This window comes from Zerene cesonia, chromosome 1, assembly GCF_012273895.1.
Source record: "Zerene cesonia ecotype Mississippi chromosome 1, Zerene_cesonia_1.1, whole genome shotgun sequence".
In the NCBI taxonomy this organism is placed as follows: domain Eukaryota; kingdom Metazoa; phylum Arthropoda; class Insecta; order Lepidoptera; family Pieridae; genus Zerene; species Zerene cesonia.
This window is the reverse complement of record NC_052102.1, coordinates 3,601,587-3,616,487: the sequence shown is the minus strand read 5'-3', so window position 1 is coordinate 3,616,487 and position 14,901 is coordinate 3,601,587. Positions and strand designations below refer to the sequence as shown.

Here is a 14,901-nt window from a genome sequence, read left to right as displayed (position 1 = left end):
TCAATTCTGTGACCATCATTTCTTGACTCTTGATCAATATCTCGTTTACTAAGTAATACATAAATATAATACATGAATAACAATCGAGAAACTAGAGGAAAAAAGTTGCTAGAAAGTAAAATAATAAAAATAAATTTCAGTTTAATTGATATAAAATTCATGTCAATAATAGAGAAAATGCTGATGATGAAATGATGATGAATGATCAATTTTATATCTTTTTATCTGATATTTTACAGCGGCTCATGCTAGGAAAAAATATTTGAGCCCCGAAAACTCATTAGAAATAATTGAAAAAATTATTCTAAAAATTCCCACTAAATAAGACAATTAAAACGCTTGTCATTTTGGCGCCCTTGATTGACGCCACAGTTCATGACAACAAAGAGAAAAAGTCATAGGCAAGTCAAGAAATTAGAAAAATTTAAAACTTCACTTTATTTATACATCTGTATCAATTTTCGTTGATAAGTCGTCATGAGCTAACTCCCCTTTCCCTGTAGAAGAACCGCTACACCAATATTGTATGATAATACTTTCACATTAAGTACAATATCCTATCCTATCCTACTCTCCTATTTTGCTACTGTGAAGTATTTTCCTTAATGATCCCTCATTCAAAGGATCGGGAGGATCCTTCATAGAGGTCTAATTCTAAGGAAATAAATTACATACTGCTTATATTAAAATAAATAAAAAACTTACCAATATAATTAAAAACTGTAACTTTTAACACTAAGTACTCTAATATTTACAACAAAATACTCCTCTGATCAATAAATATCTTGAAATAAATAATTAAATTTAAAAACACGCTCCCGCCTCGTTCAGTTTCCCGCGCTTTTTTCATTCAATGACTTCAGCTTCAGACTTCAGAGGAGCATCTGCACATTATTGTGCGCCACGGCACGGTAGGGGGTGTGTGATAGGAAAAAATGTATGCAAAGCTAAAAGAGAGATAAAATTTGAGCGGAATCAGCTAGTACCTCTCTCAAGTAAACTTCAAATATGTTTTAGTTTCTGCCAAAACTCTGCAATTTTCCAGGCTGTATATAAATATTTTTACTAAAAACTAACACACCTAAAATATCCCACTCATTTATAATAACCCTTAAACGTGGGTGAAAAGCCCTACGTTAGCAGCCCTGCATATTGGAATTGCTTTTATTTAGTCTACGTTATTTACGTCCATCATGTACAAGATACTATGTCTATGATGTGCACATTACTTACCTACCGAGGTTAAGTGAACATTCTATGGTTGTACGTATGATACGGTTGATCTGTAGCCAGTAGTAGTAATGAGTTCTTAATCTGTGGCCTGTAGGTAGGTATCACAGTATTGTATTCTTTAAATGTTTAATCTGTACATTTTGGCTAGTTTTGACTTATGACGTATCACGTACCTATGTCTTTGACAAATTGTAAAATTTAATAACCTTAATATTCAGTGATTTGTAGTCATATATTCCGATTTTTAAACGAAATGACAATTTATTTTACAGTCATTTATATAGATTTAAATATAAATATATAGGGATTAGATTAAATTAAACTTAAATAACTGTTACTGTTTTCTTAGTATTCATCAAGACTGAATTTTCAGTTAGTTTATAGGTAAATTAAATAAGAATAAAAAATGAGTACTCTGAATGCTGATGTTGAAAAAGGTGAAGAAGTAGGTAATTCAACGGGTAATCCTAGAAAACGCCGAAAACTCGATTCTGACACTGAAGACCAACCACCAAAAAAGGAACATACTTCTATTGTTGCTGCTCATTACAACCATTTAGAAGAAAAAGGTCTAAGGGAACGATTTAATTCTCCAATATTTTACCTGAGAAACTTTAATAATTGGGTTAAATCTGTCCTTATACAAGAATATGTTGATAAAATTCGAGAAAAAGACTATGGGAGGCCATTATATGCGCTTGATATATGCTGTGGAAAAGGTGGAGATATAAGTAAATGGCAGAAAGTACGTGTGGAACATGTTGTATTTGCAGACATTGCTGAAGTTTCTATTCAACAATGCCAAGCGAGATACAAAGATATGAGAGGTAATTCATTTTCTGCACAGTTTATTGCTGCTGATTGTACAAAGGAATGTTTGCGGAACAAATATACAGATCCTTCAATACGATTTGATGTAGTAAGTTGCCAATTTGGTTTACATTATAGTTTTGAAAGTTTGGTCCAAGCAAGGCGTATGCTAATGAATATAACTGAATGCCTTAAACCCGGTGGATACTTTTTTGGAACATTACCAAATGCAAATGAAATAGTATCTCGTGCCCAAAAATCGGAGAATGGAGAATTTGGAAACAGGATTTACAAAATTAAATTGCTCTTTGACGTAAAGGATGGTTATCCATTATTTGGTGGGAAATATGATTTTCATTTAGAAGGAGTTGTGGACTGCCCTGAGTTTTTAGTTTACTTTGATTTATTTCATAAGTTAGCTAGAGAATATGATCTTGAATTAGTATATAAGGCTGGATTAGCAGATGTCTATAAAGACCATGTTGAAAAATACAAGGATTTATTGTACAAAATTAGGTGTTTTGAAAGTTATCCACCACCACCAGGCAAAGATTTGATTGCAAGCGAATCTGAGTATGAGCATGCAAAAGTATTTTGGGAGAATAATAAAGATACAAATGAGCATTATCGTCTTCGTACCATGAGCAAATCGGAGTGGGAAGTAGCAAGTAAGTATAAAGTGGAATGACTATATCCTTTACCATATTTAGTTAACATCATAAAAATAACATATTTTTTTGTTTTAGATATATATATGGCATTTGTGTTCAGAAAATGTAAGAAACAAGAGAAAGAACCAAGAAACAAGACAGATGATAATCCCTCAAAAAGTGATGTAAGTTCAAAACAATGAGGGTTAAAATTAATTTAACTTTACAGTACACTGTATAGTGGAGCACTTGTATTGGTAATGTGAATAATAAACTGTATTTTAAAGATTTTTTTTGTAAAAAATTGATGAAATCTTGAAATAATAACCTACCACTATCTATCTGCTAGCATAAAATGAGCCCAACATTCTAACTTGTAGTGTTAACTCATTTCAGTCTCAAATCACTTGTGTCTAGGAATACTCGTACTCTTTAAAAACAACTTTGAGTAATCCGCAGAAGATTGAATTTTAAATACTGTATGCTTAAAGTATAACTTTACCTAAGTAGGTATAATTGGTGAATGTGCATCTTGAGATTTTTACATCAATGTGTTTCATACATAAAACAATATTTTTTTTATAAAAATGTTAGATATATGTTAATAGTTTTGTGATTCATTTTATCATGCAAGTGTTATTTATAAACAATAAATAAAAAGTGCATTTGTATTTCGCAAATAATTGTGTTATTTTTGTCACCCTTAAATTGTTATTTACTCAAGCAGATAAGCATCAGTCCCTAACATGCCAATTTAACATGTAATTATTCAAATTGTTATGGAATTATATTTCTACAAATTTCAATTACATGAATTATTTGAAAAAAGTTAAGTTTATACTCATCTGTATAGGTTAATTACAGTATTCACTTGTACCAGAACATTAAGAATTCGTCGTTTTTAAATTTTGTCTCTTCGAACACGAAGTTAGATATTTTGTACCCGTATTATTATACTTCGCTTTGTATTTTGTTACATACTGATTTAAAACCCAACGAGCGTATTGGTTTCATATTGAAAGCGGACGAGACGACGCTGTCTTACATTGAGCTTAACTGGGCCTGAAAGTGGTCATTCCCCTTAAATATAAATTAAAGAAATGTTTGTGATACCTATGTGTTATAGTATTTGTGTTAAAACCGATGTATAAGTAATGAGAATAAGAATTATTAAGCACCATTACTGTAAAATCTGCATCATTATTTTAATCACCTATTACCTGGATGACCGAGCTTTGCTCGGTATTTTTTTTTTGTTTTTTTATAAATTGTGTTTTTTGGAAATTATATTTAAGTACGAATTACATACTAATAAAATGATGAAATATGAATAATATTTTTCGATCTTACCGACAGAATAATAAAAAAATATGAACTGGTTATTTAAAAAAAATCGTGATTGCAATTAGTTTGATATTATATTAGAAACAAATACTTAATTTTTTACAGTTTATCAATCAAACGCCTCCTATTTGTTAAAAAAGTAAGTTTAAGTTGATAAACCACGAATATGACATTTTCTAAAAAAGATTCCTAGCTAGATCGATTTATCGCCCCCGAAACCCCCTATATACTAAATTTCATGAAAATCTTTGGGGCAATTCCGAGATTCCAATTATATATATATACAAGAATTGCTCGTTTAAAGATATAAGATATAGGAGATCCAGTAACTCTGATGGTTATCCAATTATATGTCCAAATATATATATTTCTATATGGATGTTACCGTAAGCAAACTGTGGTAAATCGTAAGATTTGCCGGTAAAACATAAGATTTACCAGCTCTCAATGGTACCTAAATTTTCAAACAGTTATTTAATTTCGAACTTTACCGTAAAAGCCCCCAGCTCACGGAATAATTCATTACAAACTAAAAAAGCGTGGGTAGGGTGCTTGATATTTTGAAGTATTACCATCATCTTATTGGCGTCTATTTTAAGAGGATAGTCATGAACTGCAGTAAAATGCGGTTTTATTCTTAACTAGCTGCGCCCCGCGGTTTCATCCGCGTAAATCCGTATCCCGTAGGAATATCGGGGTAAAAAGTTGCACATATGTTATTCTAGTTGTCCATCTATTTACGCATTAAATTTCATTGCAACTGGTTCGGTAGTTTTTGCGTGAAAGGGCAACAAACACACACATCCTTACAAACTTTCGTATTTATAATACTAGCTGCGCCCCGTGATTTCACCCGCGTAAGTCTGTATCCCGTAAGAATATCGGGATAAAAAGCCTATATGTTATTTCAGTTGTCCAGCTGTCTACCTACCAAATTTCATTGCAATCGGTTCAGTAGTCTGCGAGAAAGAGCAACAAACACACACACATCCTTACAAACATTCGCATTTATAATATTAGTAGGATTAAGTAGGACTAGTAGGATAGTAGGATTAGTAGGAAGTAGGATTCACATTTTTTACGATTCACTTCATTTAAAGCACCTCTATTACACGGGGTTTTACCTGTTAATTTAAACCAATTACAATTACGATCATGTTCTTTAATCCGAATGCCGTCCAAACCAGTCTATCAGTATCAGTATCGGTTCAATCATGTCTAAACCATCTGAACCGAAATCAATACAGACTGACAATATGTCTCCCCGTATAGTTAGTTGGCTTCTGCAAAAATTAGGACAGATAATTTAGGTGATAAAGCATATATTGTCATTCTCTAAACCTTTCGACACGTTAATGCAGTATAGCCCCTACGAATATGTATTTTCTGTTCTTTGGGAAGAGCTCCGGTTTTCTTAATATCATTGGTCTTGTCACCTAGATTTCGAGTAGCATTAATGAGTTGATCTTTTGCTTTTATTGTATAAACAACTGTCCTTTATTATCAAAAAAACTCTGGAGAAGATTTTTATTGTATCTGGCAATTAGATCTTTCTTGGATAGATTCTTAATGTTTTCTCGAGAAGTCATTAGTCGTCATGCGCAGATCGCACACTAGCTTTATCTTTCTTCCGCTCCTACAGAGGATCTTTTAAATGATTTATTAATCCTGGCAAATCCATTAAGGACACTGGGCAACTATTGTCAAATTATTGCATTGTCATTAGTCTTTGATACGTATGCAAAAACTCAAATTAATGAGACTTCTCGAAATTGGTGAAAATTATATAACATACATACATACAACCCGAGCTTATAAAACCGTGTTTAATAATAATAACTGAAACGGATTTAAAAACAAAAATAGAGCACGGATATAAAAACAACAACACGAACTGCTGGACGGATTTGAATAAGTTTTTTTTATTGTAAAGGTATCAAGTCTCGAACGCCAAGAGCCAAGCTACATTATAACGAGTACAGGAATGACTTCTTAGTAAAATTTTTACAATCTGATGCGCATTTTCTGCTGACTTATAAAAATCTAAGATTTGGAACTCCCGGAACTGTAAGAGTTAACATACACTGTAACCGTAATAGAAATAATGTCTTAACAACTGTTGTTCAGTCTGATAGGCATTTTCTGTTGACTTAAGTTTTATAATCGAGATATGAAATATTTGATGTTGAAGGATATTTGCAAAAAAAAATGGGAAGTGTTATATCTATACCTTTTAATGTATAGGCACAGATAACATAATACTATAGGTTTACCTATTTTGACTCCAGTTTATTCACGTTTAAAGTTAACGCAAACGAAGTTGCACCAGCTAGTACTAAATATTATGGTAGGTGTTTCAAATAGCAAAGGGAAGAAGTATGTTTTGCCGAATGTCTTATTCGATAAATCACGAAACGAAAATTTAACAAGTTAACGTTTAAACGTGTACTGATTTGTATTTAGGAAAATAATTATGTAATATTGAAATTAAATCTATTAATAATTGAATAATCATAAATACTTATACTTGTATATTATGAGTATAGTTACTTTTCTTAAATTTTGCATATTTGCATTACTTACTTTGTTTAGGAAAAGCGATCACTTTTACGAATGCATTTTGAAGAATATTAAGAATTATAGACATCTGTACTACTTATTGTAGTAGACGAATGATAATTAAGAGACGAACGCAACAGTGCCTGTGCAGCTACTGAGGAGAGACAGAGAAGGTTCAGAGGCCTGGGTTTAACGGGGACGGAGGCGCGGGGGCTTGTGCCGTTACGTGGTGCGCGCGCGGCGGCTGCTGTGCCACGAAGCGGACGTGCTTCACTCAGTTCGTGCGCGAAAGTCGTTACCTGCGTCATACGATCGTATTTTCTTCGCACGCGAAACATATTTTGGTTCGATAGGGTAAAACAAGTCGGTCGATTGAGTAATAAATTTAATATTAGTATTAACTTCATTTAATAACTCACTGTCAAGGGTTAAGAAACGGAATTATTTGTTAAATGCAGTGCAGCCTTGTGGTGTGAGAAAGCGTGTGACGTCAGACCGGCCGGAGGAATCATATGTTAAACACGGATGCAGTGAAGGAATGTAGCGAGTTGTGTTGATGTGCCATGGTACGGTGGCTTTGTTTACCTGGTTTGAAGTAGCGCCGCCAAGGCGCGAGTCCTTCGCGGGAACCATGCGTAGAAAAAGATGAGCCAGGATGCTGAGAGCTTGGTAATATCATTTCCATATTTCTACATATTTATAGTTTTATATTGAATAAATTGTGTTTATAATTTGAGTTTTCACTGTGTGCTTGATTATAATTAGGTAATACAGAGAATTCAGAAGAGAATAAAATTTCCATATTGTATTCAACGTCTACCCACGATGATTGACCGAACGTGTATGTACCTATACTATATGCGAATTTATGTAATATTTTGCAAACTGTTTTCAGTGCAGGCTATTTTTAAGAATGATGATATTATAGAAAGTATGTAATAAGCGCATTATTTTGAAGGTGGCATTCTTGGAATAAAATCACGCAGGTATCAGAGTGTGGTAATGCAGTACTGCCATAAATTAAAATAATGAATTGAATTAAATATTGCATTGAAATAGTTCTGGGTAGAAGTTTAAAAAAGTTTTTTTGTGTACACTTTTAAACATTTTACTATTTTAGATAGAAGATCATAAAGTATTTTCTTGTTTTTGATTCTGTCTCCGCGTAACCACACTCGCTGTAAAGTGTTCGAAACATCATATAATATATATATCGCGTTTAAAATCCGTTTAAAAGTCTTTAATTTCTAAATAGAATATCATTTCTTTTTGGAATTGGTATGTATACTTCGGATTTATATTTTTTTTAATGTAAGCAAATTGCTCTCTTTTAAATGTTAATACCTTTTATCTATTATTAACGTCTCTAATAAGGTGTCGAAAGTACTCGTGAGACTTCAACAGGTGAAGCAACAGTCGACTTAGTTGCCACGCTATTGTTGCAGCACATGAATTACAATATAGTCAAATATAACAATAATTGTAATTGAAAGATATAGTTGGTTACAATATTATGATTACAAACCACTTACAGTATGCCTACTACAAAACCAGGAACGTTGAAAACGTGTAGCTTTATAAAATTTCAAACCATACTTACCACTATACAATGTCACAAATAGGTTCAAATTATTTTATGTTCTAGCCCATACCAGGATACTAGAATAATAAATACAAGTCGAATAATCGGTAATGGTCTTCATTTTGGTTTTTCACTTTCTTCTTGCGTCTAGCATAACAAATGGTGTAATAGCACGGTGTAATTCGACAACGCATTTTTCGGTAGAAAGTAGAAGTGAACGGGCCAGACCTTCGACATAACGCGCACGCACTATGTAAAAATAACCGTGCTAACATCGTGTCGTGGTTTATTTGAAGTAGAGCTATTTTATGATAAACAACATTGCAAATTCTTTTTATTAATATCAGTAGTTTAAAATTTTACATTTAAAAATTTAGGTTGGTAGAATTGGAACTACGTAGTAGAATTCAAATTAATATTACGGTTATAAATATTATTTTATGCAAACATTGAATAGCACACATAAATAATTGATGGCAAGGAGAACTAAATAAGACTGCAAAAATTTATTGTACTGACTGATATAATATTATCGTATTATATATTATGACCATGGCCTATTGTAGACTAGTCTCAGGTTTAATTTTAAAACTAAAAGCGCATTGTAATAATATAATGTATATTTCCAATTTTGTGTTCAATATTTTAAACGAATTCCGGCATGATCAGAACGGATCAGAACAAAAAAGAATATCGTAAAATTCAACATACGTAGATAAATGTAAAAGTATCGTCTAAATAAGATGCTTGCTTTTACTGTTCACTTTTTTTGTGAAAACAATTCTATAGCTTTTAAAGTTGTTGTTGTTATTATATTAAATATTACATCGTACTTAATATTAAAAATTATATATTTTGTTGCTTATCAATATAGTATAACAAGTTGATATTTAAATGCTGTTTTATCATGATTTTGCATTCTATTCAATACTCGTTGATCGATGAGAAAGTCGTCAAAGCCAAGGCGAAATATTTGCCTGAGCTCATTTGTAATTATTATTAATTTTATGCATTCATTCTTTTTAGGATTGTTGCATACCTGTTTAATACCTACTTACAGACTTTTTAGTTGGTACGAGTTTTAATAATATTGTATTGTTTATGTTACTTTCGACGTATTAAAGCACTCAATATTACAGCCTTTTATTTTTACGTCGGTAATGGAGTGGGTGGGTCTTCTATTGTCCATGGACATTAACAAGTTCCATCCGGATGGACGTCTTTAACTGGAATGGCATGAAGAAAGGATTGACGAGAAGAATAAGGAAATGACAAGGAAGGGTAAGAAAAAGTATACGGGCATCTGGGGAAGCCGCATACCCGTATCCTATTTCTTACCCTTCTCGCTACCCACTCATCGAACGCAATACAATAACAAGGTAGCATGTTCATGCTACTATTTCACATTTAGGGTATGGTACCTTTACCGGTGCGAGCAGCCTCAGCTTGTGTCGAAGCGTGTTCGACTACAACATTCAATAGTTGCGTAATTAAGATTTATTTTTTCCCATCCATACATACTTACGTTCAGATTTCTTATTTTGTTAGCAACTAAGCCATTCACCAATCTTAATAATTATGCTATAACTACATATATTTCCGTCCGCTGCTTTGCCCGCGCAATCAAGTAATTTCGTATGAGAAGGATATGTTTTGACGCGGTAGGAAATGATTATTTTTAAGAGAAAACTGAAGACCAAGTAGAAGGCACCAGCATTTAAATAAAAAAGGTATCATAAGAATCAGTTCATTCAGTAAAAAGTTATGAGGGTACAAACACAAAAAAAATTCAAAAGTCGAATTGACAACCTCCTCCTTTTTTGAAGTCGGTTGAAAAGTAGCCTAATTCACTATAATATAATAAATTCTTTATTGACATTTTTTTATATATTGTAGGGGACACTTGGACAAGTCGTAGCAAAAATTGTATCATAAAATCGCTCCGTTGCGACGTGAAAAAAAACAAACCCACTTTCGGATTTATAATATTAGTAAGGAGAAAGCTTTCATATTACTAGATGGATACGACTTCGATTACGTACATTTTGCCTATACTCAACGAGTGTGTAGGTAATTTTTATAAAACGTAAAGATTCGTCTGTGACAACTGTAACCCTTTAGTTAGCCTTAGAATAATAGAAAACAACTTTTTTCGTTATCAAATTATTCGGACTACGTATTTTTTATTATGTTTGTGAAATAAAGTATTTATATATGAATGACGTCACAAATATGTAAAAACCGTTAGATTATTAAGTAACTGGCGAGATTGCAAACTGTTAAAAATTGTCATCCTTTAAATTTGCATTATCGCATTAATAGTTTACGTTCGACTATAATGCAAGTATATGGTAGTTATGTATTTGCCGAGAGATTACCTTTCCCAAACATCCGTGCAGGTGCAAGTTTTGCGTTAACGAAGCCACGCTTTTGGGGAGCTCCTAGCTCTGTGTAGTTGTTAAATAAACCGTACCTAAATCTAACCCATCACAACAAATGCCTAATTCACAAAAATAACGCTTTTAATTAAATATTGTAAGCATTATGTTATACGTATCAGAATAATTCGAAAGGTTACAATCTCGGAATCGGAAATGTATGCTACGATATTATAATTTAGTATTTACAATTTCACCGCGACATCATAATTATTGGTATCTAATGTTTCACTCAACGAATAATATAAAAGTTTTATTTACATACGTACATATTATAATCATAATTGAAATGTTGTGAATAAGTATTATGATGGTTTGGAACAGTGCTTTGGCACATGCGTACTGCTCGAAGCTATCTCGTCTCCTCGCGTCACAACCTCGGAGCACTCCACGGTTCAACACAGCTGTCGCTATCGGGGCTCTCAACCAACGTCAGACGACGCGCACCGAGCGCAGAGAACGGAAGGGTTTTAGAAAATCGCTTGGACAGTTTATTTGGCGCGATTACTCATTCTGTACATTTGTGATAACAAAAGCATAGCGTTCCTAAACCTTAATAAATAAAGAACTTGTGCAACGAGTGATCAGTTCTTGAAGTGACCTTTTTTTAATCAAAATTATTGGTTTATGTGTTTTTGTTAAGTGTCAGTTGTTTTCGCGTCATTTGGATTAATTAACATGATAATTATGCGTGCCTTAATTAGGCTACAGGTAACAGCAGTAGTTAATGCCAAGCTAGGATACTCAAATATCGTTTTTGAATGTTTTCCGTACTTATTTTTCATCACCTGATTATGAGAATCATATTATTGTGTTTAGCTTTAGTCTGCCACATAAGTTAAGATATACTAATTGTTTTTATGCAAATTACCCGATAATATTTGATTGATGGGAAAACATGTTCTTTTGTTTTCGTGAATACTTCGTTTAGTTTATAAATATAGTTTAACTGGACAAAAAAGACCGGGTAAGTGCGAGTCGTACTCGTGCACCGAGGGTTCTTTCAAGCGTAATTATAGCGTAGGTAAAATCTAAAGGTGTAAATAAAAATTTATACTTCTCGCGATTGTTGCTATAGCTGTGATGTAGTACTACTAGTTGGTTCGTTCCATATTTGAAGATTCTATGCTCGAGAAGTACCATGAAGGTTTTGATACCCTTGCGTTGGTTGTTTCGTTTTTACAGTTTCAAGGACAGTGTGTATGTGATATGAATTTAACCTTCATACATGTACTTGTTCCTCAGGACAGAGACAGACAGACAGACAAACTGACGGACAAACAGACTGATGGACAGAAGGAATACAACCTATAAGTGTTCCGTTATTTCCTTTTGAGGTACGAAACCTTAGAAAAAACTAATACATATTAGGTAATATTAAGGTAAATACAACAGTACATTTCTTCAGATTATTTTTATAAGACTAGTAGGTGTAGCCATTAATAATTTGAAATACTTTAAATTGGCAATTGGCAATTCAGGTGACTTCCCACTTTCATACTTTATGAATATGTTGGTTAATATAGACGGTAAACCTTAATAATAAAGTACCAAAATGGAAAAAAAGTGGTAGCTAGTTAGGTATAATAATAAACCATACATTATTTCCATAAAATCAGCAGGACTGTATGGTGCCCATTGTTTTAACAGGGTCTGTAACAATAAAACTGCAAAAGAAATGTTTTATGCACCTGACGCCAATCTTTACGCCAGCTGTCTTTCAATTCTTGATAATTTGCCAGCAATACGGTTCAGTTTTCGTTGATTTGAGAGATAAAAAGCAACTGACGCGCCAGGTGTGTACTCTTTAAAATTCCAGATAAAGGAAATTGCTTAAAGCCGCGTCCAAAAGAATATTTAAATTTCGGTGAATGTTCCAATACAGGATAGGTGTTGCGACCTACATACGAGTATGGTTATATTTCATACGCTGTACTATATATGTATGTATATTTTATATATTGCATAATGCTATCTACCGTATATCTTAAGTATTCGTGAACGTCGCCGCACTGGTATCGTTCTTCAACCTTCAGAAACGAATTATTATTAATAAACAATTAAGTCCCACCTGTCATGCACACATATACTAGTCAATTTCATTAAATAAATTTTTGTATTAACTAGTTTCTTTTCTATCTTTATGAAGGACGTTTTGAAGGACTTAAAGGAATTAAGAAACATTTACTTTGATTCCTTTTGTAGTGAAGATAATATATATTAATTTAATGCTTCTTGTATTTAAATATTATCTTGATTGATAGGTGGCGAGATTTTGAGTCTGCTTATCGGGTCGCTTCAATTTAAACCATGAGACAAAAACAAATACTATCTCTGTCTATCGTGTTTTGTAGCTTTAAAAATCTAAGTCATACAAAGGCAAAAACATAATTGTATTTTTATAGTGCTTGTACACGTTGCAACGCGCGGGCGCGGGCGCGGGCGCGGGCACGGGAGACGTGGCGGGCTCGTGTTCACATTAAACGCCAGGCGTTCGCGCGATCGTGACGTATTTCAGAGGTTGTAAACATGGACGACGATCTTTTATTTTTAACCGAAAATTCATACCTAAAGTGGGAGATGCTAAAAATTAGAATTGGTGTGCACGAAATTAATAAAGAAAGAGAACGGTATGGTGAATTTCATACTTTATATGGTATTTTGAGGGAACATCCTTCAAGATTTTTTGGATATACCAGGATGAGTGTCAACTGTTTTGATTGAACAGCACTAATAAACTCTTCTGTACTGAATGGCATGATAAAAACGCGCTATCGCATCTAGCGACAAGTTCAAACTGGTTGAACTTACCTGAAGTCGCGAGTGAAACGCGCGCGCCGCCGCTAGTTCGACGTGAACACACACACAGGTCTCAAGCGTTTGAAATTGTCGCGAGCTCGCCGCGCGCGCCAGTCGCTAGTTAGCCCGCTAGTTGGACCGCACGTGCGTTTTGAACGTGAACACTCGGAAGCACCTCATATGTTTGATATTTCGTGACATCGCCCGCCACCGCGCCCGCGAGTCAACGTGTACAAGCACATAGAATAATTTGCCCTGAATTCAATATTCATCGATGTATTTAATAAAATTTAGCAAGCATCAGCTGGACTTAATTCGACTTCAATAATGAAGTTATTTTTTTAAGCAGTCCACCAAACGTATAACGAATCTTCCATCTACGGTACACGTCTTACGTAACTACATAATAAATCTCTAATAAAAGTAAGTACTAATAGTACTTTCGTTTATTATATACATATTAATATGCATGTTATGATAATAACCAAACTTTTTGGTTTATCCACAGGCGATGCAATTTGTTTTAAAAGTATATTTAATAGCTCTTTTCTCTTTGTGGAAATATCTTTGAATTCCGTGTTCGAACCGTTAGAACTTTAATCTTATGTAAATATACTTTTCAAACAAGAAATTGTCCCTAAAATCTGTTGATTTTTTGCCGAACTTTTTGCAGTTCGTTTGGAACAATGTGATTTAAATTTGTTTGATCCCCTAATTGTACATTTGTATCAACTGCTTTTCAGTTGATACAAATGTACTCGGAGAAAAATCAATATTACATGCAGACTGTAGAATACAATGTAAATATATCTCTAACACCCAAGGTAACGCCACGTTACACATAGCCATAAGTATCGAACATACGTCACAGTTGGTGTGTCACAATGAGGATGTCCCCTTTATTGTCAGCATTGCGATTCGCAAACTACCTAATATTACGTTTTAATACTCGTACAAGGTTGGTGATATAGGTAGACGCAATTGAAAGTATTTATTATTTGAAATACTATACTGTATATTGATATAATATGTATATACAGGATGTGGCGTAATGAATAGATACTTCGACAGTTTTCGAAAATTTAAAAAATTACCGCCCTTTCTGAGTAAGACTCCAAATGACCTTCAAATGAAGGATAGAAAAGATAAATCTCCTGGATAGATGCGCTATCCAAAATTAAACCATTATTTAAAGTTTTGCATGCAGCTTTTTTTTAACAGAGATGTAACCATGTTTTTCTTTTTTTCCTATATTTAACATGTCTAACGTGGTGTAAAAAATATATGATCACGTATTAATAAAAATCATGCTTTTATTCTTTTATTCTTAATTACAAAAATCCCAAAATTTGCTTAATTACTTGCTTAACTTCAAAATATTGATTTCTTAATTAAGGGAAGAGAAAATAACCACTTCAAGGCTATCGTTGTATTAAATTACATTTTACGAAAGTTGTTCAAAGTTGTCACCATCTACTCTAATATA

The 14,901-nt window shown here is 33.2% G+C and overlaps 2 protein-coding genes across 8 annotated transcripts in view; both read left to right on the top strand.

Annotated features, from left to right (window-relative positions):
• The first annotated feature begins 1,176 nt into the window (after nt 1–1,176).
• Nucleotides 1,177–3,373, top strand: LOC119831504 (mRNA cap guanine-N7 methyltransferase). Of its 3 annotated transcripts, none has more exons than XM_038354910.1 (3): nt 1,177–1,327; nt 1,607–2,711; nt 2,790–3,373. In XM_038354910.1, exons 2-3 carry the CDS (start codon nt 1,640–1,642, stop codon nt 2,894–2,896), a joined length of 1,179 nt encoding a protein of 392 aa, XP_038210838.1. In that variant the 5' UTR covers nt 1,177–1,327; nt 1,607–1,639; the 3' UTR covers nt 2,897–3,373. The 3 variants fall into 3 exon arrangements, with proteins under 3 accessions (XP_038210838.1, XP_038210848.1, XP_038210830.1); XM_038354920.1 differs by having other exon boundaries at nt 1,180–1,327; nt 1,611–2,711; XM_038354902.1 differs by lacking the exon at nt 1,177–1,327 and having other exon boundaries at nt 1,370–2,711.
• Nucleotides 3,374–6,825: 3,452 nt separating this feature from the next.
• The window catches only part of LOC119831441 (ral guanine nucleotide dissociation stimulator), a 26,426-nt gene continuing 18,350 nt past the window's right edge, over nt 6,826–14,901 (top strand). For 3 of the 5 annotated variants that reach the window (XM_038354798.1, XM_038354781.1, XM_038354790.1), the window contains exon 1: nt 11,044–11,327. Coding sequence is in view for 2 of the 5 variants with exons in the window: in XM_038354834.1 (XP_038210762.1) it covers nt 7,242–7,265 (24 nt within the window). In the remaining 3 variants the exon portion in view is untranslated. Of the gene's footprint in view, nt 7,266–11,043; nt 11,328–14,901 lie in introns of those variants that run through there. The other 2 variants (XM_038354834.1, XM_038354826.1) reach the window with 1 other exon arrangement.